Raw genomic sequence first — 25,478 nt, 5'->3', positions numbered from 1 at the left:
CATGTGGTTTTGCAGAGTTGTTTGGATTAGTTGGATTCGTAAAGGGGGTTGAAGTAGAGTTTGGTTGTTCCATGTGAGTAGAGGTGCCAAATACTTACTTCCTTCTTTCTGCATTAATCGTGATTGATTCTATTTCTGTGATGTCCATGGAAAGTCGGGTGACTTTCGCTGCTTCTCTTGTTGCGGAGTAGATAGATATATTGTTTTTTGGGTTTTGTGGGTTTGCAACCAAGCTAATTTTGCAAGTCTTGCTTTTTCTTTTTTTGTTATGGAATATGAGGGATTTGGCGGATGAGGGTAATCGATGTTTGAGGTTGTTGGTTTTTGGGGTTTTGTAAAGATATGGTTGTCTGTTCTTCCGGGTAGTGGGTAGTCAATACATTCGGTTTTTCCAAGCATCGCTCAAGAGTCAATGTGCAGTTTTACAGCTGTGCTGGATTTTCTAGGGCTGCATGAGTCAGCTGCTGGAGCTCCAGTTGATTAGACCCTTGGGGCTTGGAGACGGAGGGCAGGGAGGCTGGGGAAATAGACTGATCTGACATATCTCGACGAAGGGGGGCACGGCAGTGTCCTGAAATGATTCCGAAAAAGTGTGGTTCTGGATATTCAATTGGTCGGTTTCAGTGTCTTACAGGTCAGTGGGTGGCGGGCTATAACCAGAAGAAGATGCCTGGCTCGAGTGAAGTAGATGTTTGCTATGACTAGGAGGGGGAGGCAGGCCAGTGAGTAGAGCTTGTAGTTTTTTCAAGTTGAGGTCACACTTAAGCGTTCAAGTTGAGGTCAGACTTGAGCTTGGACAATTCGCAGGCGGTTTGTTTTAGCTTAGGCCTCAGCAACGATTGTTCCAATGTTAGCTGGAGAATGTTCGACGGAGGTTGGGTTGTAGGAAGTGCACCTAATTTTCCTCGGAGTCTGGTTTTAGGCCCACCAGGATTGGATTGTCTGCTCTGATGATTCATAGACATGTTGGCAAGTTGAGGAAAGAGGAGTCTGTAGTTGTTTTTAGACTCTATGCATTAAGTATGTGGAGGGTTATAATCTTCGCAAAGACAAGTTGTGTGTTTTCTGCTAGTTCGTGGTTGTTTGGCGTCAGATGTCACGATTCGGCGGTGCAAGGGATCCAAGGGACGAGCCCTTTCCTTCTCCCGTCAAGTTGTAGGCAAGATGTAGCCAAACTATGATAGTTTGCAATTAACTGGAACGGGATCCAAGGGGCAAGCCCTTTCGGTCTCCCATCTAATTGTTGCCAAACTATGGCAATTTGCAATCGGGTAGGCGGATCCAAGGGGAAAGCTCTTGCGGTCTCCCGGCAAGTTGTAGGGAAAGTGTAGCCAAACTGTGATGGTTTGCAATGTGGTGGTGTGGGATCCAAGGGTCAAGCCCTTTCAGTCTCCCGTCAAATTGTGGCAAAACTGTGGCAGTTTGCAGTTGGGTGGGTGGGATCCCTGGGACAAGACCTTCTCCCATCCGCTTTTGGCATGCTAAGGTAGTTTGGTAGGGCGGCGGGCTCCAAGGGACGGACCCTTTTGGTCACCCGTGCGCCTACAATTCAGTTATATTTGTTGCAGTGGGACTGGTAAGGTCCTGGGGGCGGGCTGTTGGAGACTCTGATCCGGATGCAGTGTATGCAGTTTTCAGAGTGCTTCTCGTCTCTGGGGTCCGGCGGCTGATGGTATAGCTATAGGTTCCTTTGGTTGTTCAAAATATGGGCAACTCCTGCAAAGTTCTCAGGTGTTTACGATGTAGAAGGTATTGATGGAAGAATCCAAGGGAGGGCGTTTCTGTCTCTAGTCAGCCTGCCTGAGGGCTGTTCCAGCTATGGTAATACGGGCTCTGCTTCTAGGTCTCTCCGACACTCTGTTCGCGTCCAGAGGGCTGGTTATGCTGCAATGAGGCAGGCGAGATTCAGAGGGGGAGAGAGATCAATGTGTTGCCCGCCTTGGGTGCACACAATGTCTGCGGACTCACAGAGCCTCCCGCTCTAGGGACCGGGGACTCAGTGGGGACGTGGTTTCGGTTGTAGTTGATTCCTGAGAATATGAGGTGGCACCCACGGCAGCTCCGAGCTTGTATTCGTGTAACGGGCTGAAGTGGCGGCACAAGTGCCGGGGTTCAGGGTCGCCGCCGAGAAGGGACAGTGACTTTGTAGGTAAGATGTTAGAGATATAGAAATGTGTGCAAACTTTGAATAGTCGCTGTTATGCTCCAGTTGTAAAGGCTTCCGAGTAGTTGCTATCTGCCTGGGCATCAAGGGTTTGCTTCGCTATCTTTTCCCTTTTTCTTTTGAAACTTGTGTGTCGGAGAGTGAAATAGGGAGCAGAATGGTGTGTGATCCGGCAGCAGAGAAGCAGGGAAGGGGCGGCAGTGTTGTCAACAATGTTTTCAGCTGGCAGGCAGTTGAGGGGCAAAAGGGCTTACCTTTGCAGTTAGGATTGAATGATGGTGCTTGATTGAAGAAGCACTGCGGTCACGTTCCAAGGGGTGGTATGGAACAAGTTTCCTTTGGAAGAGTCTCATCAGGAAGCAGGGCCGCGGAGCCCGCAGAGCCCAAAGACCAAAAGACTATGCGTCAGACTCGGCGGCCCGCTAAGCGGGATGCTGGGTATTTTGAGTGTCTGATGGTAGCAATAGAAAGAGGACAAAAATTAAGGGCAAAAATGCACAAAGTGTCTCGGCAGGATCTGGAGCAGGTAAGCAAGAGCCTTCCTTGTCGGTCACCAAAAGACTCTGCGTCAGACTCAGATAGCTATAGTGTTATAATAGAATGATTACACTGGGCCTCTTGCTCCAACAAAACGTCAACCCAAATCACAATGCAAAATTGTAGCCTTTAAAATATATATTTTCAATAGTTTCTAAGCAGGCCATGCCATGCGTGACACCTTCAGACAACCCTGTCTTTGCACAGAACCACACTTGGCATGCTGGGGCATGCTGGGGCATATTTAAAATCAGAGAAACGCAAAGCTACCAGAAAGAAAGATATGGTGGCAGTAGGTAACACTGCCTCATTTTTCAGTTGCTCCTAGGAAAGATGCACATGTGCCTGTGAAAAAAACCATATAATTGAAAACTCTGCTCTTCAAAGAACACTTCACCAACAAATGAACACCACAGACTGACATGACGAAGTTGAGCCTCCCCCACCACCACTCTGTGTAGCACTCCCTCGATTGTACAGCCTTATGCTGGTTTCTAGCCAGGTGTGGATAATCAAAATCACCTAAATGCATACATGCATGCATACATACATACACGCATACACACATGCATACAAGACCATTATATCGTATAGCTTATGTGAACGTACTGTGAATTCTCTTTTGATGAAAGCCCTGCGACATTATGATAAATATGACATATATTCTGTGGGTTAAGTGTGGTTTGACCAGCTTCAGAGAAGCAAATACCGAACTAGCATTACAAAATAACGTTACATCTCTTTGGGGTACGTGACTTGCGCCCAAGGCAAACAGTAAAGAGCCTTATAATGATAGTATCAAGTCCACGTTCCCAAACATAAATATATATATATATATATATATATATATATATATATATATTTGGTTGTATAGTGCACAGACATAGATTTGAAGAAAGCGAGTGCTGCATGGTAGAATAATTCATATGAATGCAATGAGGATATAATATTGAAGGTGGAGTTACACAAGTATTGTTATATAGAATACAGGGTGTGATAGAACCTTGGGACTGCTCCCAAGACTGCCTGTCTTCCTTCTGCTATGAGAGAGGAAGCAAAGCAGACCTGTTGTGTAACAGTGTTCATCTGTTGTTCAAACAAACAGAGACATCTGGATTACAAGTCAATTTGTTTGAGGGAAGTCAGCCTCTGGGTGTCTTTACAGGGTCATTGGGGAGCAGTTCAGACTCCAGCGTTGTGTTCAGTGCATCTCAAACACATGTCTCCCTGAGGAAGAGTTCCACACATAATTGAGTTTAATGCTGTGCCCATCACAGCTGAATGACACGGGGCGAGTGAAGCCACTCTCTGCACTATTGAGAAAGAATGTTTTAATGAGGGGTGTTTAAATATCGTTCGAGAATAGCGTTAGCATACATCGGCTATAGTTGCATTAGAGTATTTGGGTACTGAAGCAGCCACACAAGTAATCGATACCAGCGGGAAGAAAATAATCTGTAGAGAGCAACATATACACCAACATTACGGTAACAAAAGCGCTGATTTATAGAATGACTCTTGCCGCGCAGTTTCCAAATTCAAAAATACTATAAAATGGTAGGTTTACTAGTCACGTTGGACTATTGTAATTCAATAGCAGCACATTTAGGAGCCAACATTTTCACCTTCCCACACACCAAATGAAAGGGTCATAATGACATTGCTGGTAGGAACAGCTGGCAGTGAGGAGGGAATGTAGTAAACAGCGTGTCTGCTGGTGTGAACTATCAGAGGAGTGTTGATGCTCGAGTGAAGTATGGCGAACAGCTGCCTGGAGTGGGTCGTCAGAAGTGTGCCAGTGTTCACTGGCTGTGCATTGATTGCTGAAATGCGGGGGTCTGCATAGGGGGCAACCATTATTTCAGTTCATGTCTGCCCTTTCTTGGCAGGAAGTGTATGTTTGAGTTTTTAAAACAATGCTGTTTACTGATTAGTAGCATGCATTACTGGCAGATATCAATTCAATTAAAATAATAACCACGTATCTTGGTGATCGCTTGCAAATGGCTTGAAGTACACACCATGCAAGCGTGCATTACAACTATTGCAGTTAACATTTCCCATCATGTATGCCAGGGAACCTATAAATGCATTTCAGGATGACCTGCTCAAACAAGTAAGGCTACACATGTACATTTTCTTTGAAAATGTCTCCGAAATGGACATCTTTAGGCGCCCTTTGGATTGCCTTTGTGAGCCCTCAAGATTCATGTGACATCTTCAGCCTGCGTCTCCTGACACAGCTGTCAGAATCAGTATTCTGTTAAAAATCCGAAATTTCAGAGGGCCATTTGAGAGACAATTGGAATGTCCACATTTCGTGTGCAAGCTTGGAATGCAGGTGTGGTGTTGTGCTTCTATAAAACGTTATGTGTTGTTTCTAGGCAACACCAAATATAGTTATTGGTGACCATCATTTGGGATAAGGGGAGAAAAAAAGAGACATACATAAAATGTGCAAAAGAGAGAAAGAGTAACATGCATGTTAAAGTCATTTCTTCGCTACTTTTTTTTTTTTTAAATGAAGCAAGACATTGACATGGTACATGCGATGTTTGGTGATGGCTGCTAGAGTATTTATTAGGTTGATATACATTGTTTCTCTTATTTGGGTAAAAGATTAGACCCCTGGTGTCTTCCTTAAGAAACGTTTTTTTTTTGGAGGAGGAAGCAGGTTACAGGAAGGGTCTACAATTGTTGGCTCTCCAGATGTTTTGGACAACAACTACCATCAGCCCTACTCAGTAATGTCAAAGGTGAGGGGTTAAGGGGGTCATAATCTAAAACATCTGAAGAGTCACAGGGCCCCGACCCCTAACCTAGACAACGACAATGTGCCAAACCCAGTTGACATTACTTGTGTTTACTTAAAATGGTGTCTCTATGGTAGGATGTGTATTTTATTAAAAGGACAGACGGGACTAAATTATAATGATTATACACAATGGCTGTCAATTCCACTTTATGCACTGGGTAAAGAAGATGCATAATAATATGATTTTCATCCTCGCCTTACATCTATGACAGATTTCAATAGTCATGGGGTCTCTCGCGCAACTCAACCTTATTATGTGTTCAATCTATCGTTGAGATTGGAGAGAACATCTCTGATATATAATACTTGCGCGTCCTTATGATTATGAAAATCCAGATAAAGTTCTCCTAAAATCATTTGTTGAGAAGTCAGCCTTATATTGGGGAATATTTTCGAATAATTATTAATACAGAAGTCATAATGAGGAGGGTTATACATAATAAGAAACTGTAGAGTATATGATCTATATATTGTTACATTAACACCTAATATATTGCAATTGGGAATATAAGTGAGGGAGCTGGAATGGATGGTATATGCACTTCTGAAATGATGAGCAACTGATCCTCCTTTTCCATTTACTCTATTTCTGGTCAACACTATGTACACTTGGACAGCTGCCAACATAGAAAGGCAAGAGTGATTTTTCAGTCATGTTTCCATGGTGGGCAACAAGTATGTGGGGGGAATGTGACACCTGCATGTAATTCCTTGGAGGGGAATGGATCCATGTGAACTTTTGTGCAAAAGGTCCCCTCTGTGGAATTGTTCTCATTTCAACCAAATAGCGGAAAACTTAGGAGCAAGCATGGGTGATATCTGGCTTTACTCTTCACCTTTGCATTACAGGGTGGAACAGTGCCTATGCTCCTGTAAAAAAAAATGTGCCTGCAGCATTTACATTAGATTCGTATGCACTCCACCTGCTTTTACTAGGTGGTAATTTAAGACGGATTTCATAGGACTCCATTGCATTACCATCAGCATGAAAATCCACTACTTTGTACATTTCGTTCCCAATACCTGAAGCAGACCAGGGAATAGAGACGGAATCCCTAACTCTGACTTACAAATGCAGGTAAATGAACCCCTAAGTCATGTTTGATAAGAAGGTCATAGATACCAATGGTTTGACACAGGACAAAGCCTGTATTTGCTATTATCCATTTCATATTATGAAGGCCTACAAGATTTAATCTTTATAAACCTAGCTCATGCTGTGGCTCTGTACGGCTCCAGGGCACAGTCTAGAAAGTTATTATCTCCTGTACTTTGCATATATTACAAAACAGAGACACACCCTACTAGTTATTTCAGCTAACCTTTAATTGCTTTAGTCAACAAACAATGTAGTCAGGATAGAGAACATACATAGAACACAAACTGCATATTACAATGGACATTGAGTAGGCAGTATTGAAATTGTCCATGCAGCAAAAGCACGGTGGGATTAGGGGTTGCGACATTGGGCATGGGGATTGAACTGTGTTCTTTTTAATTCTTTGTTTCCGGGTTGCCTATTTGCATGTCACTTTGTTTTATTTAAGCATTGTACAAGAAAGTGGACCATTGTTTTTTTTTCCATTCCATTAGAGTGCTGGAGATAAGATTCATTGCATTGCGCGACCACTGTCATTATTTCAGGGGATTCTAAATCAGCATTCACTTGTGTCTCGATGGCAGTTACACACAGGCAGTGGTAGTTGTATATTTTGGAGTTTTACTTTTTTGCTGATTGTGGGCATCATATCGCCTAGTGTATTTTTGCCCAGTGCTTGGTTGGTGTACTAAAATTTCTCTAATTTTATTTCTTCAGCTGTAATTCTTTTTCAGAGTAGAAAGAAATAGGCTGCCTCCATCAGGAGTTTGCTGATGAAGTTTGACAAGTAGGATGGGGCACATTTCGTCATCGGCTGATTTTACGCTACTCACCACAGGTTTTAACATTTTTTTTCAGTGAGATCAGGTGATTTTTGGTGGCCTCGTTAAAAGCCATTGTGACATAATGGTGGGCGTTTTCATCTGTGTGCATTGTTAAGGCATTATCAGGTAGTCTGTGTTGACTGTCTCGTCCCCGTCTTCCAAAATAGAGTTGTATATCGAACCATACCTTTTTTTTAACACAAAAATTAGGCACAATACATCTGTATTGAGAATTGGTAGCAACCAAATAAAACCCTGGAATGGTCCAGTTAGGAAGGCCAAACTTTCTTCAGAAAAACATACTTGTGGTATGGACTGTATATAGAGTCAAGGCTGTGAGGGAAGACAGAAGGATAGAGCGAAAAATATGCTATCCCTACCTAAGTGCACTCTCAACTAAGTTGCGGTGTTACAACGCCTGTTTAAATAGTGATAGAATAAGAGTGAAAATAGCATCTTCTATGATGTGTAATACATTCAGCCTTGTAGTTCTCATATCACTCTCTTCCACAGTGCCAAACAGAACTGTTTGATACAAGGGGAGGAAGACTAGAGTAGAAGAAAGAAAACTGGACAATGGGAACGCACCAAGGAAGATAGAAAGGATGTTTTTCCTTTTCTAAGACACTCGTGAGGCATCTTCTGGGCTTGCAAACTTTTTTAATGGCCCATCGATTGTCACACTAACCCTGGTTTGTTCAGGTTTAAAAAGACACACATTCGAGAAACAAAAAAATGTTCTCGTCCTAAAACACAAAGACTATGCAGTCACTATTTCCCATCTAAGGTTTTTGTAAAGTAGGGGGAAGTAGGACAATGTAAAAAGGTTTGCCCAAACTCTCTACCATAGGCTAAATACTGCCTTATTGAGTGTGGCAAACGTGGTATGAGAACTACAAGGCTGAATGTATTACACATCATAGAAGATGCTATTTTCACTCTTATTCTATCACTATTTAAACAGGCGTTGTAACACCGCAACTTAGTTGAGAGTGCACTTAGGTAGGGATAGCATATTTTTCGCTCTATCCTTCTGTCTTCCCTCACAGCCTTGACTCTATATACAGTCCATACCACAAGTATGTTTTTCTGAAGAAAGTTTGGCCTTCCTAACTGGACCATTCCAGGGTTTTATTTGGTTGCTACCAATTCTCAATACAGATGTGTTGTGCCTAATTTTTGTGTTAAAATAATTGACTAAGGGCATTACCCTGTTAATTCTATATCAATTGCCTTCTTGTGTAATAATTATCGAACCATACCTTCAGTTGCAAGGTGAGGGGGGATTAATTTGGAAAATACCAGTGGTCTTAGTTTTTTGCATGTAACTTAGCTCTATGTTTGTTTGAGATTTGAAAAGTCGTTGCCTTCATGCTTTGATTTTGTTAATCATTGAATCAGATACATTTGTGAGCACTTTGGAATTGCTCGCCTCACATCAGTTTGAAACTGAGAGAATGGAGGGCTGTTTAGTTGTCGATATGGCTCTGCTTCCAATGGAATGAGGCTAGGAGCCTGATATTTACCTCCAGGTAGAGATTGTAACCCACAGGGATCATCCCTCTCACCGCTGTTGTTCAACCTGTACATTCGGCCCCTTTTGGAGATCTTAAGGCACCATGAGTTAAACTTTCATTCTATTGCTGTCGATACCCAGATCTTCATTGGAGTGGTTAATTTTGTGGAAGAATTTAGTAGATTGTGACATTGTTTGGATGAAGTAAGCAGATGGATGTCCAAAAACCAACTACAACTTAATGCAGCTAAGACTGAACTTATTCTGTTTGGACCAAGAGATTGGCTGACCGCAGCCAAGAGACTGCCCATCCCAACTCTTTTGGGAAAGAGTTTAAAATGTGTATCTACGGTAAAGAACTTGGGCTGTGTGTGGCAAGACGATCTTGGCAGCGAAGTTCAGGTGGGGGCAAAGTTTCAGGCAGTGCACTTAGTTCTGAGACTCCTACGCCAGGCACTTCCCTACATTCCTAAAAATGATCATGTGTCTGTTGTTGACACGTTTACCAGCGCCCATTTGGATTACTGCAACAGTCAGTTGTTGGGAATTCCATCTAAACAAATCCAAGGACTCCAAAAAGCACAAAACGTGTGGCAGTTAAGACGCTCTTTAAGTTGAACAGAACTGCTCACGTGTCATCATTTTGCCACGATTTACATTGGTTGCTGATAGAATATCGCATTGGATTTAAGGCTGCTTGCCTTATCTTTAAATGTGTCAATGGCATTGCCCCTCAATATTTGAGGGACTTGATGCATCCATACCAGCCTGCTATACTGCTCTGTTGTAGTGATCGCCATCTTCTATCTACTCCTTCTTCAGTATACAAGCCTCTGGGAGACAAAGGATTCTCTGTGTTTGGTCCAGAATTGTGGACCTCCTTGCCTTTAGAATTGAGGACCCTTAGATCACTCTACCAATTTTGTAGAGCATTAAAAACATTTCTGTTTAAATAGGGTTCTTCTACATCTCTGACTGTCCTGTAGCCGGGCTCAGCTATGTTCTATTTGAATCATGTTTCTCATCACCACCATTATATGGTTTGGTCCACTATGTGCACATTATAAATTCCAAAAATACATAAAATACAAAATACATAACCTGTGAGCTTTCTTTCAGTCAACAATTGTGGAAAGTATCTGTTGCACATTTAGTGGCAAACTGCTTGTTTACAACTGTTTCGTTCATTTCTAATGTCTCCAGATGAAGTTCACTTAAATAGGTGTGCCGAGCTGCTTTGGCGAGGCTCTGGGGGTAGCCCAGTTCTTGCTTCAGGTTCATTCGCTTCTGGCATATCTATTAATTGCTGTAGACGGGGCTTATCAAATAGTTTCAAGGACACATGTCATTTATTTAGGGGCTGGATATCTTCCTTTGATGCAGTTAATTTGATTGCTTTTTCCTCTTGCACCTGGATTGGTTGGTTAGCAGAGTAGACAATGAGACGGGAAAAGAGGCAGCTTCTTGATGGCCTTTGAAAAGGAAGTTCCTTTCTAAAAATGAGAGAGGCAGCTTTGCTGTCTTGAAAGCCCTACATTGATTTGCCAGGTTTGTTGCTTTGGGTAGAAGAATGTATGTATGTTTATATCCCTCATGCGTCCCTCTCACAAGAGGTGCCAACTGTAGAAACATGTTCCATTAACTATAACATGGCGTCGCCCGGTTGTGAAAAGCGTGTGAGAAGACACGCAATTCTTTGAAGACCCTGGTCATGGATTCTTTGTCATAGAGTGGGCAGGATATATTTTTTATACTGTTTTTTAGGGGCTGCATTACTTTGGCACAGCCTATAAGAGCACTCTGCTGCTCTTTTTAGTAGGCTCCCCTACAGCACTTCTGTGTTAAAGGAATGCGCCTCTCTGTGAGCCTCGCCGGTGCTGCCGGTGACACTCACAGCAGCGCTCTCATCATAATATGGAGCGCCAGCCACTTTGTGAGCTCTGTGGATAGGTTGGCTGCACAGAGAGATAGTGCCATGGTGGTGGTGGGGCTCTTAGACACCCTCATGTGATAGGAGGGACTGCCACTTGCTTGCCCACCCTGGCGCAGGTACCAGGGACAAGGCACACCCCCTCTTCATTTGGAAGATTTCCGGCTCTACGAGGTTTCCAGGACATAACGCCCAGTACAGCCTGCAAATTGATCAATGGACCGATGGTCTCATGCCCCAGAATATAATAGCTCTTAACGATTTTTTTAACACGATAAATATGTGATTGTATATTTCTATCCCGTGTAAAGATGTCTGGTGGCAATAGGTTAATGTAATCTCTGACAGAAATAAAAAGCAAAATAGAATGGTGGTGGCTTTTATATCCCAGCTATGTGATGTAAAAATCTATGATGTGTACGGGGTGCTTAGACATAGACGGCTGTCTCAGGAATTAGCATAAGCAGTGCTTGCTGAGCAATGACTTTGTAAGTTAGTTTGGTATAGATCCATATGTTTAGGAAGGATATCAGAATGGTGCGTGGGGGCACACACTATATTCATTATAAGGATGTTGTGATTGACCTTCATTGGCAAAGTGTATTTAATGTGGGTAGTGCACTTCATGTGGTGGTCAGCACATATATAGCCAGCATGCAACAGCATTTATAGTCCTCTATGCCATCAGCATGTAAACAATTGTGTGAAGGAGTTTAATCTTTGAAAAGAAACTCAATTAATTATTCATACCCTTCCATCACTCAATAAACATAAATCTGGCTATATTGGATGCCCACAGGTATTTAGTTCTTGGATCTCCATGGCAATGATCTTTGTTGAGTTTGTGGGTGTGGAATAGGTAATTTAAAACAATTAATGTGGAATTGTAGTAGGGTCAAGATGTTCTGGATAAAATTACTGGACACAATAGATTTGATAGTGGGGACCTGCCTAAATATGCACACAACACTAGTTATCCTGCACTCGTTTGAGGGTTGCTCCCCTACCAGAGGGGAATTCTGTTGCTGGATCTAGAGGGTCCTACTGATAGTTAAGAAGCACACACTCAGGCTGTGGAAAACGAGAGAGAAACCCGAGGTGGAAAAAAGAATTGTGAGCCACCAGAAGGCAACAGCAGCTGTCTAAGGGTCAAGCAGGGTGGTCAGTATGGGTATCACAGTGGCCATTCACTGCACAGCAATGCACGCCCCGTACGCTGACTACTTTGCTCTGTGTATGGCCTGAACGTGTTTTTGTTCACCATTGTGATAAAAGAATGGTCAAGTGAGATCACTCATTCAGTTGAATGCCTACTAATGATATATGTGCATGGACGGCAGGTCGAATATTCCAACCCCAACAAGACCACCTCAACCGATCATTCTTTCAAGCTTTTTAAAAGGTGTACCATTGAGGTGCAAAATAGAAACACTTTTAAGTTGATGCCTCCAAAATTGCTAATGCTTTCTTAACATGTACCATACAACACATATTATTGTTGAATTGACTGTAGATTGAAGTGGTGCTTTATGACGAATGTTCATATTCTGCCTGAACATCTCCTTTACGACGTTGAAGAACTAATTGACATCATGGGTTTTTGGGAAAATTTGCCTGAAACACTTCATATATTTATATTTCAAGATTTAGTGGAGACAGCTGGTATCACACCTTCCACAAAGAGGTACTATATGTTTGGCGATCAAGGTAACTTGTTCTCATGATTTTATTAGAGAGCATGTGAAGTATGCTAGACTCTGATTTTCATTCTGTTTTTTTCTGTAACCTTTAAATAGTATTGTGACTAATTGTGATAGAGAGTTTTTTCTTGAACGATATGTTTTGATTGTTTTTGTTTTGCACTACTCAATAATATGCAATGTGAAAAAGTGACAATGATATTAAAGATGATTTCATAAGATCATTAGGACTGGCTGTAATCAACTTTGAAACTACTGTAGATAAAGCACGTGATTCAATCAATATAGTTGTACAAATATATTGTCAACACCTAACTATTAATATTTTTACAATGTGTTTTTAGGAGGGACAATTGATGAGCTAATCTGCTCAGAACCAGAAAATCGTGAAGGGAAACATCTTCTAAAAATTCCATATGAGACATATGCAACATGTCCACCAACAACTGGGCATGTTCTTCTTTCAAGTCTTCAGCACCACAGCCCAGACCACAGGACCGCTGGAAAATATGTGCATCATGGAGAGCATGGCGATGGCGCCCATTCGGATTGTGAACCAAAGCCAAAGCCCCGACCAGCCAGTTTGCGTCATGCGATTGCCACTGTAGTCATAACTGGTGTTGTCTGCGGAATTGTCTGTCTAATGATGCTGGCCGCTGCTGTCTACGGGTGCGCCTATGCTGCAATCATGGCCAAATACCACAGGGACATGAAAGAGGTAGAACATTTGCCTCCAGCCATTGAGCAAGGCAGCCCTGAAGAGAAAGAGCCACTTGATTGCTCTCAAGCCTGACTCTCATGATCCCATACATCTACCCAAAACTCTCGGAATAGCATGAACTTTCTTCTAACCAGAACGCCATTTCAAAATATCTATATAAAGACCTAATGGTTTCCTTAAGATGTTCTTCATGGGCTTTTAGGAGAGTCAACATTGTGTGAGCTCAACTACAAAAGAGGTCTGAAGATGTTATGATTATCACTAAGATGACCAGTTATGTCATGAAATGGATTTAGATAAAACTATTATATATTGGTATAATTTGTAAGCTGTATTAATTATGCAACAAGTGTGAAATGTAATAACAAGGCAGGGTCACACTGTGGAACATCTTGCACAAGGTCAGGTTCGGGAAGACTACTACGGTGGTGATGGGTGCAGAATAAATATTGGAAAACATAGCATAGCACATCAATGAAGCTGTGCTCTGTGGGAACATGGGTGCACAAATTGAGGTGTTTGAATGGAACACAGTGAGTTGCATATGATGGATGCTGTGATGATGCATCATGCACCTTTGCTCTATTATGATTTCGAGCACACAACCAGTGTGTGCACTGCCCCCTGCACATTCGAGAAAATGAACCCTAGCAGCAACATGGGTGAGGGACCAGGTGTCAGTGTCTGAGTATCAACACATATCTAAGTGCTAGAGGACGTCGACATGTTTTCTATTGCATGTCGGATGCGGCTCTGCGTCATGTCTGATCGGTCCTGCAACGAGACTCGGCAGTGCTTTATGAATCAGATTCCCTGACTGTTGGCTGGCCTGTTTACATACTCCGGTTCCCACAGTACAGGCCAAAGAGTGTGGTGGTCCTTTGTGAATGATCCACCCAGCCCCCAGATTTCAGTTCAGTCTAAGTTTGCTATCTGTATTATTATTATTATTATTATTATTATTATTATTATTATTATTATTATTATTATTATTATTATTATTATTATTATTATTATTATTATGTATTGTTGTTGTTATTGTTATTATTGTTATCATTCATTGCTAATATACAGTCTATGCAAAGGATAAAAAACATACTAACTCCTGCAAATGCTTAAGGGGTATCATTATCATATTTTGAGTTGCACATGTAATCATAGTTTTTTAAACTTTGGAATGCGTGCATTATCGATACACCATATAAACAGGGCAGGAGGTATTTAGCAAGAAAGTTGATATGAACTTTCCTCTTTTCCTGTTCGTAGTCCGTGTGTTTTCAAAATCATTTAAAATATTAAAATGCATTTTAAAAATATGAGTGAATTGAAATGCAGTCTGTCCAGAGGGCGTGTACTCGATATCATACCCTGCACTGCAGTTGTATATGCTGATGCCTTCATGAAAAATTCCAACACATATTTAAAAATTAGCACAGAAACTTGGAGACAGTATAATAGCAAATTAGGATGGAATGTCCTATCCTTCATTTTCTTTTAGAACAGATTTAAAAGTAAAAATTAACAGTTTTAAAATGAAAGTAAAATTGTCTGTCCATGTAATTGTGTTTGGATCTACCTACAATGAGACCCTCAAAGCACAATTTTAAACTACCATAGTGCTGACAAAGTAGCATCCCAAAAGAAAACATCACGTTTGCACGAATGTTCTATTTTGATGTAGCACAGTGACACACAGAATTGTTGTTGGACCTTTCTATTGAGTCACTGTCTAATCATGCGCTGTGGATCTTATAACGAATAATGAATAATTAATTTGGTTTCCCAATTATGTCCTTCTCAGGTGATTCGCTGTGGCTTTCTGAGTTCAAACAGGCAGAGGTGACACATCTTCTAATTCCTGTTCCTTTCTGGCCTTTGCTCGGAGGCAGGGCCACTAGAAGAGGCCCAAGTGGGGACAAGCACAGAGGCAGGGACGGAGAGCCTCAAGCGGATTCCATCGCAGTGGGATGGGAGGCAGGGTTTCATGTGGATGCCCCGCAGATAAGTAGAAGGAGCAGGGGAACATATGCCGCAGAAGGCACGCATCCTCGAGAAGGAGTTTGCAATAGCTTCTGTATGGGCAAGGGTCATAGATGAGGGAGTTGTCTCCACACAGCAGGCCAAGAGGGCTGCTGCAGAAGAAGGGGAGAATTGTCAGGGGTAGGCTAAGGAAGAGGGCCTGCCTGCAGACATGCTTCAGCATGGGATGGTGTCCTGGACGAGGATGATGAGGGCCAGGTATAGAAATTGGTGCTGGTGGAGGAGTCTCTTCCTATTCCTGCTGTGGCAGAGAGTAAAGTTCAGAATGAATCATGGGAGTTGTCACCTCAACCCTTCTGCACAACCCACAGGGTCCTGAGTTTGAGATAAATTGTTCCTTCCACCAGGTAAGGCATTTAGGGGGAGGAGCATGGGGTCCTAAGCATGGTGGAGGGCTAAAGGGAGTGCATCAAATTACGACAGAAGGCGAGACACAAGTGTGGGCTCTACTCAAGGGATGATGTGAATGAGGAATGAGTGGGTGTGTATAAATAACATGTCCTCTAAGGATAATAACAATGAAGCCACGACTGCCCGCCCCAGCAGAGGTGAGGAGGAGGGTGCTAGCATGCCCCAGAGCTGAGGTGCAGCACCAAGACCAGACCCCCAGACACTTCGAGCCTTCCAAATCAGTGTCAGTGGCACTGGCAACTGAGGTGAGCAGAAGGTGCTGGCAGCATGCTTATTAGGGCAGTGTTCCCAGCACTAAATGATGTGGCATTGGGTTACTTACTACCTTTATTGCAGGCTGTGCAGCTTGAGGCAACATATAGAACAACGTATACAGTAACATTTAAAGCGTCATATGCCTCCCTTCTGTAGGAGGTTGTTCATGGGAGAAGGAAGAAGGCAGTCATGTGGGATGTACTGGCCTCATAAGGCAACTCTCCCATCTGTGACAGAGGCAGCAGTCTCTGTGAGAGCTCAAGAATGCTATGCAATGCTCTGTGGGGGAATTTGAGAAATGTGATGGGCAGCTGTGCCCTGTGAAACAAATGAAAGCCTAAAAAGGTGCAACCTGTGAAATAAACACAACAACCATAGTGGGTGGCTATGCCCTGTGAAAAAGCCCACGAACGTTACAGGGTGGCTGTGCCCTCCGGCAAAGAAAATGGAATAACTTAGTGAGTGATTATTCTCTGTGAACAAAATCAAAAACCATAATGGTTGGCAGTGCCCTGTTGAAAATCCATACAGACTTGGTGTCTAGCTATGCCCTGGAAACTATTTGAGAACCTTAGGGTGGTTGTGAAGTCTTTAAGAACCTGAGAACATCAATGGTGGGCTATGCTATGGGAAGAAACACAAGCTACTTAAGAGATCCCAGTTCCCTTTGATAACACTCAAGAGCATTAGGGTTTGGCTATGACTTCTGGAAAAAGAAAACAAGAATCCTAAGGACCAACTGCACCAGTGGAAAAATCGGTGGCAACCTTGGATGGTGTCAATGACCTGTGAAAAGCTTGAGAACCTTAATTGACCTGTGACACCTAGTAGTAGGCTACGCCCTGTGACTCTGTCCAGTAGAAGAACATACAAACTTTAAACAAGCATGTGATCAAGATGTGTATACTTGCACCATAGTCAATACAATGGTGGCATGTGTAATGCAAACACTGTAAAGAGACTCACAGTCACTGGCACGACCATTGTCTGTTTTGATAATACACACACACGCACCACAAAACGACCCCACTACACTTTTCAGTTGATGACTGTAAGAGGATTCAATTCAGCACTACAGCCAAGTTAACGCCTAGTCTAGAATACTGAATGAAAACCCTTATTGATATATCTTTAGGTCCAGTTCATGCGTTCTGGATGACTACCCTTGTATAACACCCCTCTCTTGGAATCCCCCTGACCCCACTGAGCCAAGAAGTAATTCTGTTTTGCAAGTTTAAAAGGTTTATTTGATAAATTAAAATATATATCACACTTTTTAATAAATTAATAATTGAATATCACACTTAATCTGATATGGTAAATATTAACAACGGAGAATCTGGCACTAGCACACTTCTTTAATCACTAATGAGTTGACATGAAATGGATAAGGTAGCACACTGGTAAATAGGAACAAAAGTATAATGTGGTAGAGGATGCTTTATGTAGGCTCAGGTGGATGCAATATTCAATGAATGCAGTACAGAAAATACGCAATATGATTTCAACCAAACAATGTAATCACTTTTCTCTGGCTACTCCCCTCCCCCCCTTGATGCAAGGCAAGGAAATGGAAGGAAAACACACAGTTCTCAGAAATGCAATCAACTGTAATTCAGTTCAATCCAGCAAGCTTAAACAGAAGTTTGAAAACACAGGCAAATGCTTTGATAGGTGCTAGCAATGAATGAGAAATATGCTGGAAACGCTCTTAATTCCCTTTTAGAGGTTCAGGATGAGTGGTATCTAGTTAATATTAGTCCAGGCTCACACTAGCAATGATGCAGGGATAGTTAGCAGGTTAAACGAATTTTTGGCAAATGAAATCAGGCAGCAGCAGTTTTTTTACATGTGAAGAAATTGCAAATCGCGGCAAAATTTGCGGATGCGCCGAGCGCTATTACAAAGGAAACGCAAGGACTATCTCTACCGTTTTGGGGTCCTAGGAAAGCCTGGGATCTCAGCTTCCAAATGAAAGTTATTGCAAGTCTCTAGCCTAAACGGTTGCGGAGATATGAGTAATTTAGTAAAGGTCGTTTTTGGTTTTGTAAATTTTAAACGCACACTTTTTCAAAATGACAAATTTTACTATAAATGACAGGTGACAGATAGGAGGCAGTTCTACTTAGGTTAAATAGATTGAATTAGATGAATTTAAACTAAGAGATGTGTTCTGAGTTTTGCTAAGTACTCACAAGAGATTTTGAACAGGAAAGCGACTTGGTTACGATCTTCAGTCTGGTCAGGTCTTTCCGGATTCTGCTCACAGCGCCTGGTCTGGTCTCGGCTAGGCACAGCACTGCTTTCTCTCTGGTCTGGTCTCTGCTAGGCACAGCACTGCTTTCTCTCTGGTCTGGTCTCTGCTAGGCACAGCACTGCTTTCTCTCTGGTCTGGTCTCTGCTCTGGATAGATTGAAGTCTCTAGTTTGGCTTTCTGGAGTTTGATGGAGGTAAGTATGGATTTTTCCGGCAGGGGTTCCAGCGGCAGATGAAATTGAATCTCTCTATGTGTCCTGACTCTCTGCTTTTATCTGTTTCTTGAGAATGGGTGTGTGTGTTGCATCACTAGACTTGCCCCTCTCATTCGTCATTGGTCAGGCTTCCATTCCTCCGCTTGATTGGCAAACTGAACTGTGAGTCAGATTGATGTCATTTTATGATCTCTTGAAACAACCTCCCTTATCATCTGTGCACCCAAATATATATATGATCAAAATCCATACTTCAGAGTTACACAGTTGTTTGAAATTACATATACATGGTGTGGCTGAATTTAGCCATGTCTATGTCCAAATCTGCTCATTCTCGAAGCTTGCATTCAAAGGGTGTACATAATTGACTTTTTAACTGCTTTTTCAATTTCCGACATGGACCCAACTTTACATACATGTGTGCAGGGGGTAGGGACATTAACTGATGAAGTTTCAGATTTTTAACATGCACACATTTAGAGTAATATCCACTTTTCCGCTAAAACCCCCCTGAACATACCACCGGTTCCTACCACGTCTTAAACTGTGGGCAGAAAAATCACAAGAATTATGGTATCATTTATAAAATTTTCACATGTCCGCACTATGAATTATCCCCCTTTTTATAAAACCATATCCTTGCTGCAGGGGTGTGTCTTTTCAGGTCACATGGTACCGAAACCAGTCTTTCCAGTTTCTGCCAAGCCAGCTTGCTTCTCACAGGCAGTGCCCCTCCCAGCTTCTCCAGGAGGAAGCCACTTTTTACGACGTCTGTAATAAAAACCTTTGCCTGAGTGGAGAGGGCTTTGTTCCCTCTCTGGCAGAGCACAGGAAATTCAATTATCAGATAGATGGCATATCCTTATTGTGGGCAGCAAAAGGAACATTGGCCTGGGAACATAGTTGTGACTCAAGTTTCACTCCTGATGGGATCCGTTGCTAGGCAAAATCAAGTTCCTTAAGCCAGACCTTCAGCTAACTTTTTGTTGCTTTTAAAATAACTTGTAATTTTACACATGCAGCTAGAATGCTGATTCTAAGTGCAAAACTATGACATTTCAACAGTTACAAAGGCATGTGACACCAAACATAGGTCACTCATTCAATTTAACATTTTCGATTTTGGTGGTTTTAAATCCAGTTGCAGTTAGGCTTAAGCTGCTGACTCCATAGCATTTTTGTTATAAGCATTGTTTTTGGGCTCTTCATTTCCCAGATTTTGTAGGCACACAAAACTCCATTCTGCCAAATGTCTGCTGGTGTTCAGTGAATATTTTGCACATGTTGCAAGGTTTGAAATAGGCATTTTGCTTGCCTTCAGAAAAACACACAGTGGGTTTTAAAACGCCGGCTTTTGGATAGTGGTGAGTACTGGTACTGCACCCATTTTTGGGATTTTCTTGGATTAATGCATTCTAAACAGGAATGGTTCTTACATGGTAGTAAATCCTTGCTTAACATTGTTTTGATGGGGCTCCTTACAGTAAGATGGTTATGTGGAACCCCACAAAAAGGGTTGAATCTTTAAAGTGGTCCAATGAGTCACGATTTCAGCAACTTTTTGACATCAGTAAAAGTGGATTTTGTTAACAAAGACCTTTCTTTACCCTGGTGGGTGGCAAGTTAGGTAACCATTTTGGTGTGCGCACAACTGCGCAGCTTTCCTGGATTTCGGCGCACATGTGGGTTTTCCGCCATCTTGAATTTCCTAAGCCCACAGCACCAAATGTTGTAGCAGGGTAGCTTAAACGTGGGTCAGGACACCCTACAAGCCCCCCCACGTGACTGCACTTTGAGTTTGGGTCGATGGGGAGTCGCGTGCCCAAGGGTTTTGACCCACGCACCGGTCTGTCCGCATAATCTTCTTCCTCTTCTGTAGATGGCACAGTTCAGCATCTTCTTCTCCATCCGGTCAGATCGATCAGTTCTCCTCGCCGGTCCCGATGGGAAGATTGGGCGGTACCCCGGGCCCGTTGTGTCTTTGCTCCCAGTCTCCGGATCGTCCTTCTTGGTCATCCTTCATGGTTTCATCTCTCCTAGGATGATAAAGGAAGAGCGGCAATATCTACTCATAGACAATTTTTTTTTTTTCCACCACTGTTGAGATAGTGGGGCAGCATATGCATTTCATCGTAACGAAATATTACATTCTTATTTTGAAAAAAAAAAAACAGCATCACTAGAGACAGTTTCATGTAAATCACAATATTTTAGAGACTAGATGTGGTAGGTTTTATGATTGGAACTGAATTAGTCTGATACAGTACCCGCTAGGATTCCAGAGGATTCCTCCAGTTGTTGCAGAGTGTGCCTGGGATGGCAACATTTCAACTGGTTTATGTGGACCCACTTGTCTTCCCCCTCTGCCGAACCACCTTTGGGGATGCGGATCTTGTAGGCCACAGGGGAGATCTTATCGACGATCTCAAAGGGTCCCTTCCATGTAGGCAAAAATTTGCGCTGCTTGGCCTGGTTCCTTTGGAAGTTGTATAGATAGACCCGGTCTCCCACCTGATATTCCTTCCTGGAAGTTTTCAGGTCATAATGGGTCTTCATGCTATCAGTCGATCTTTCTAGATTCCGCTGAGCATAAGCAAAAGCATGTTGGAGGTGTTTCCTTAAATTCTCTACATACTCATGAGTAGTGGAGGCATTTATCAGTGTCTGCTCTTGGGTCCTGTAGAGCAAATGCTGCGGAAGCACCATCTTGCGCCCAGTCATCAACTCAAATGGTGACATTTTGGTTGCAGATGAAGGGGTAGATCTGATGGCCATTAGGACCAGAGGTAATCGGATATCCCAACTTGGCCCAGAATCTGCCACAAACTTCTTTAATATGCTCACAATTGTCCGGTTATATCTCTCTACTGCCCCAGAAGAAGCTGGTCTATAAGCAATATGCAGCTTTCTCTTGACCCCCAGTATCTCCCACATCTTTGTCATTACTTCACTGGTGAAGTGGCTACCTCTGTCTGACTCAATCCTTTGAGGTAGACCAAAACGGGAAAAGATGTGGTTAATCATCAAGGCAGCTGCAGTTTCTGCCTTGCAATTTGGGGCTGGGAGACATTCCACCCACTTGGTAAACAAGCATGTCACGGTCAACATGTACTTATTCCCCCTAGCCGAGCGAATCACAGGGCCCACAAAGTCGATTTGTAAATCTGACCATGGCAGTGTCATTCCCCACTTTTGTAAAGGCGCCCGGTGTGTGAGGGATGATGGCTGAAATTGTGCACACACAAGGCAACCCTTCAGGTACTGGTCGAGGTCCTGCCCCATGTGTGGCCAGTATGCAACCTCTCTTAAGATTTCCAATGTTGTGTGAAACCCCCTATGACCGGCAGTGGCCGCATCATGGGCGTGACTTAACATCAGGCTTCGGAATGAGGTAGGAACCACCCACTGATCGTGGCCAGCTTTGGATTTCCTTACCAACAAACCGTCTTGGATCCAGAACATTTTGGGACATTTCATCAACACTCTTAGGTCCTCTTTCCCAATGTAATCGGTATCCGTCAGGGGAAAGTTCTCAGGGTCCTCAAGGTGCTGGTAAAATTTACCAATTATTGGATCCCCCTTCTGAGCAGTAATCAAATCAGCATCAGGGGTCTCCTTACTCCATTGTGCAATTGAGAGGTCGTTGTGAGCATTTGTCTGGGACCTAGTGATGGCAGTGACCTGGATTTCCCCCAACAGGGACTCAATCTCAATTAGATCCCCTTGGATGGCCCCGGTTTTGGCCAGCTGATCAGCTAAGTCATTTCCAGTTTTGTCTGGTCCCTCTACTTTGGAATGACCCTTGATCTTCTTCCAATAGATGGTCATCCCATTCGAGGTGACCAGATCATCAATGTTTTGGATCAACTTCCCATGTTTCAAGGGTTTGTTGTTAGCACATACCATGCCTCTGGTCTTCCAATTAACCAGGTGCTCCACGAACCCGTTCCGTACATAATCCGAATCTGTGATTATGACCAGTTCGTGGAGTTGATGCTGGACAGCAGTGAGGATGGCCTGATGCACAGCCATCAATTCTGCCACCTGACTACTTCGGGGACCAATTTTGTATCCAGCGGAGGGTTCTGGGGACTCATTCACCCATGCATTCCCTACGCCGGCCACCAGTTCTTTCTCCCCGTCGTTGTCGACATGGTAAGAGCATCCATCCACATACACAGTGGGCATTCCCTCACACTTGTCTTCTTCAAAGACTTTGTGGGGGGAATTAAGGTATGCCTCCATGTTGTCCTTTATTTTTAGACTTTCGTCCTCGAGACAGTTTTCTCTGGCACAATCATGCAAGTCAGCCAGACCTTGCGCGAGGGGACTCTTCTTGTTTTGGCCATATCTGACCTCCACAGGAAAGCCTTGCATTGACAGAATCCAGGAAGTAATTCGGGAATTACTCACATTTCCGGCCCGGATTCTGTCACTTTGGAGATATTGCAGAGGCTGGTGTGGAGTCTCCACTATTATGTGTTCCCCCTGGATAAACGGGCGGTAATTCTTCAATGCCCACAACGTCGCCAGGAGTGCCTTCTCACAATCGTTGAATTTTTCCTCCACAGAGGATAAAGTTTTGCTCGCATAGGAGATTACTTTATTGACCTTGTCCTGCTTTTGATATAATACTGCCGTCAAGCACGTATTAGAGAACCCCGTCTCCAGGAAGAACTCCTTGTTTCTGACAGGGTAAGCTAGGCAAGGCGCTTGTGAGAGGCTTCTTTTGAGTTGTTTTACTGCCTCGGCTTGTTCTGGACCCCATTCCCACTTGACCCCCCCCTTCAGGAGATGAATCAGGGGTCTGGTGATCTCTGCGTAGCCCTCAATGAACTTTCTGCTGTAATTAGTCAGTCCAAGGAGGCTCCTTAGTTCCCGCAGAGTTGTGGGGTCTTTCAGTTTCTGAAGTGCTTCCACTTTCTTTTCCTGGGGACAGAGGCCCTGAGGAGTAATCTCATGCCCCAAGAAATTAACACGGGTTCTACACCACTGTGCTTTCTGAAAGGAAAGTTTTGCTCCGGCGGCCCTCAACTGCGTCAGAACATAACGGATCTCCGCTATGTGTTCCTCCACAGATGAACTTTTGATGAGGACATCATCTACATAAGCCAGGTTACCCCTCGTACCCAGGTCGGGCATGGCCTTATGTAGGAAAATATTGAACTCATTACCGGAGTTAAGGTATCCGAAGGGAGTCCGGGTCCATGTGTACTGCTGGCCCCCAAAGGTAAAAGCCAGCTTGTATTGGTCCTCCCTACTGACAGGCACGGTCCAGTATCCATTGGTCAGGCCTATTGCAGTGAATACCTGTGACCCCTGAATCTGGGCCAGCCCTTGGTCAATGTAGGGAAGAGGCCATCGGGAAGTGTGGACCCGTTTGTTGAGCTCCCTGAGGTCAGCGCAGAGTCTCCACTGGCCGTTTGGCTTCAATATTCCCAGCACCGGATTATTGAAGGTGCTGTGGACTGGACGGATTATTCCCCAGGACTCAAGGTTCTTAATTATTTCAGTAAGGGACTCCATTGATGCGAGAGGCAAGCGATATTGCTTCACAAACACTGGAGTCATGCCAGGGTCCGTGGGGATTGTTGTGGTGTGGATGTCGGTGCGACCACAGTCATATGAGTCTACTGCAAAGAGATCTTGGAAATCCAAGAAAACTTGTTTCAACTTTTGCTTTTGTTCCAGAGTCACACAGGCATCAGCTAGGTTGACTCTCTCTTCCACCATCTGCCTGAAGCCTGGAAAGACTTCTGGTTTGGCTATCTCCGCGGCCTCCTCCAGCTGGGTGGAGAAGTCCCTGGTCAGAGTGCTGATTTGGACCGGAGGCTTCAGGTGGGAAAGGCAGCCCTCATGGACCTGGAAAATCACCTCATCCCTCCTGAAGTCACAGGTCACATCTTCCTTACCATAGGGGCAGGAAGTGTACACCAGGAAGTTCCCCCCATGCCGGGTAAAAATCCTGTCTGGTGTTGCGTTGTCATCACTGTCACTGTCAAAACAGTCCTTGGGGATGGGTCCTAACAGTTCATTTACAAGATCAATGGAGAAATGTCGGTCATCAACCGCCATTCCAATAATGGTGCCTGCGGCTAGAGTAATACTCTTTAAGTCGCTGTTATCCACCTCTATTAGAATGGGGTCATGTTCTATGTTGACTAATGGAGTCGGGTTTACCCCCAACCCTTGCTGTTGGAGAGAAGCATTTAGATGTATGTAAGCATCAGGGTTTTTCAACTCTTGTCCCCTTTTAACTTTCACTTCCAGGGAGAATTGTCGGGTCCTTTCTGGGATGGTGACTTCCTCTTTAACCTGAATTTCAACTGCATAAGGTAGCAATTGAGCTGACCTAAATGCTTTTTCTGGATCATCAAAGCCCATGGGATTATCCGCTAATCGGGACCAAGCTTTGAAGTTTATTAGGTCCAAACTAATGGCAAAGCGATTGAGAATGTCACTGCCTAAGTAAAAGGCGGCAGTGACGTCTCGCACGACCCAACAATTATGGACTATGCTCTTGTTGCCAATGGAGATTTTGAGCATACACCTGCTTGGCAGGAGATGTTTGGAGTCAGGTGCTTCCAGGTCCATTTCCCATTTGTCTATCAGTTTGAAGGTGGGAATGGCTGGATCTTTTGGGAGTTGGCGGAACATGGCTTCGCTGATGAAGCTCTTACCGTTGTTCACACACACTCGAGCGAGAACAGAGTCCTTCCCATCATTTAACTGAACAGGGATGAACAACTGCTCTCCAATTTGCTGAATATCAGCCAGGCTTTGAGCTGATTTCACATCTTTCTGGACTATAGGAGTGGGGGTTTCTGATTGTGGATTAGTATAGAATTTCAGAGTGTTTCCTTCCAGCGTGGAATACCACTTTAGACTGGAAGGAAGGTTGATTTTCAGAAATAGAGAGGACCCCCCATCACCAGTCTGTTGTCCTACTGCTATTACCGTCACGTCTGGAATTTGGTTGTTCTGGAAGTGAAATT

The 25,478-nt window shown here is 43.5% G+C and overlaps 2 protein-coding genes across 5 annotated transcripts in view; one reads left to right on the top strand and one right to left on the bottom strand.

Annotated features, from left to right (window-relative positions):
* The window catches only part of LRTM1 (leucine rich repeats and transmembrane domains 1), a 97,463-nt gene extending 80,603 nt beyond the window's left edge, over positions 1–16,860 (top strand). Inside the window, exon 3 of the mRNA XM_069643644.1 lies at positions 12,930–16,860. Coding sequence (XP_069499745.1) covers positions 12,930–13,378 — 449 coding nt within the window. The 3' untranslated portion in view covers positions 13,379–16,860. The remainder of the gene's footprint in view (positions 1–12,929) is intronic.
* CACNA2D3 (calcium voltage-gated channel auxiliary subunit alpha2delta 3) overlaps positions 1–25,478 on the bottom strand; it is a 3,251,448-nt gene that overhangs the window by 705,632 nt on the left and 2,520,338 nt on the right. The gene's annotated exons all lie outside the window — the stretch shown is intronic.

This window comes from Ambystoma mexicanum, chromosome 2p (genome assembly GCF_040938575.1).
Source record: "Ambystoma mexicanum isolate Mex_15411 chromosome 2p, UKY_AmexF1_1, whole genome shotgun sequence".
Taxonomy (NCBI): domain Eukaryota; kingdom Metazoa; phylum Chordata; class Amphibia; order Caudata; family Ambystomatidae; genus Ambystoma; species Ambystoma mexicanum.
This window is presented reverse-complemented; position numbering and strand designations above follow the sequence as displayed.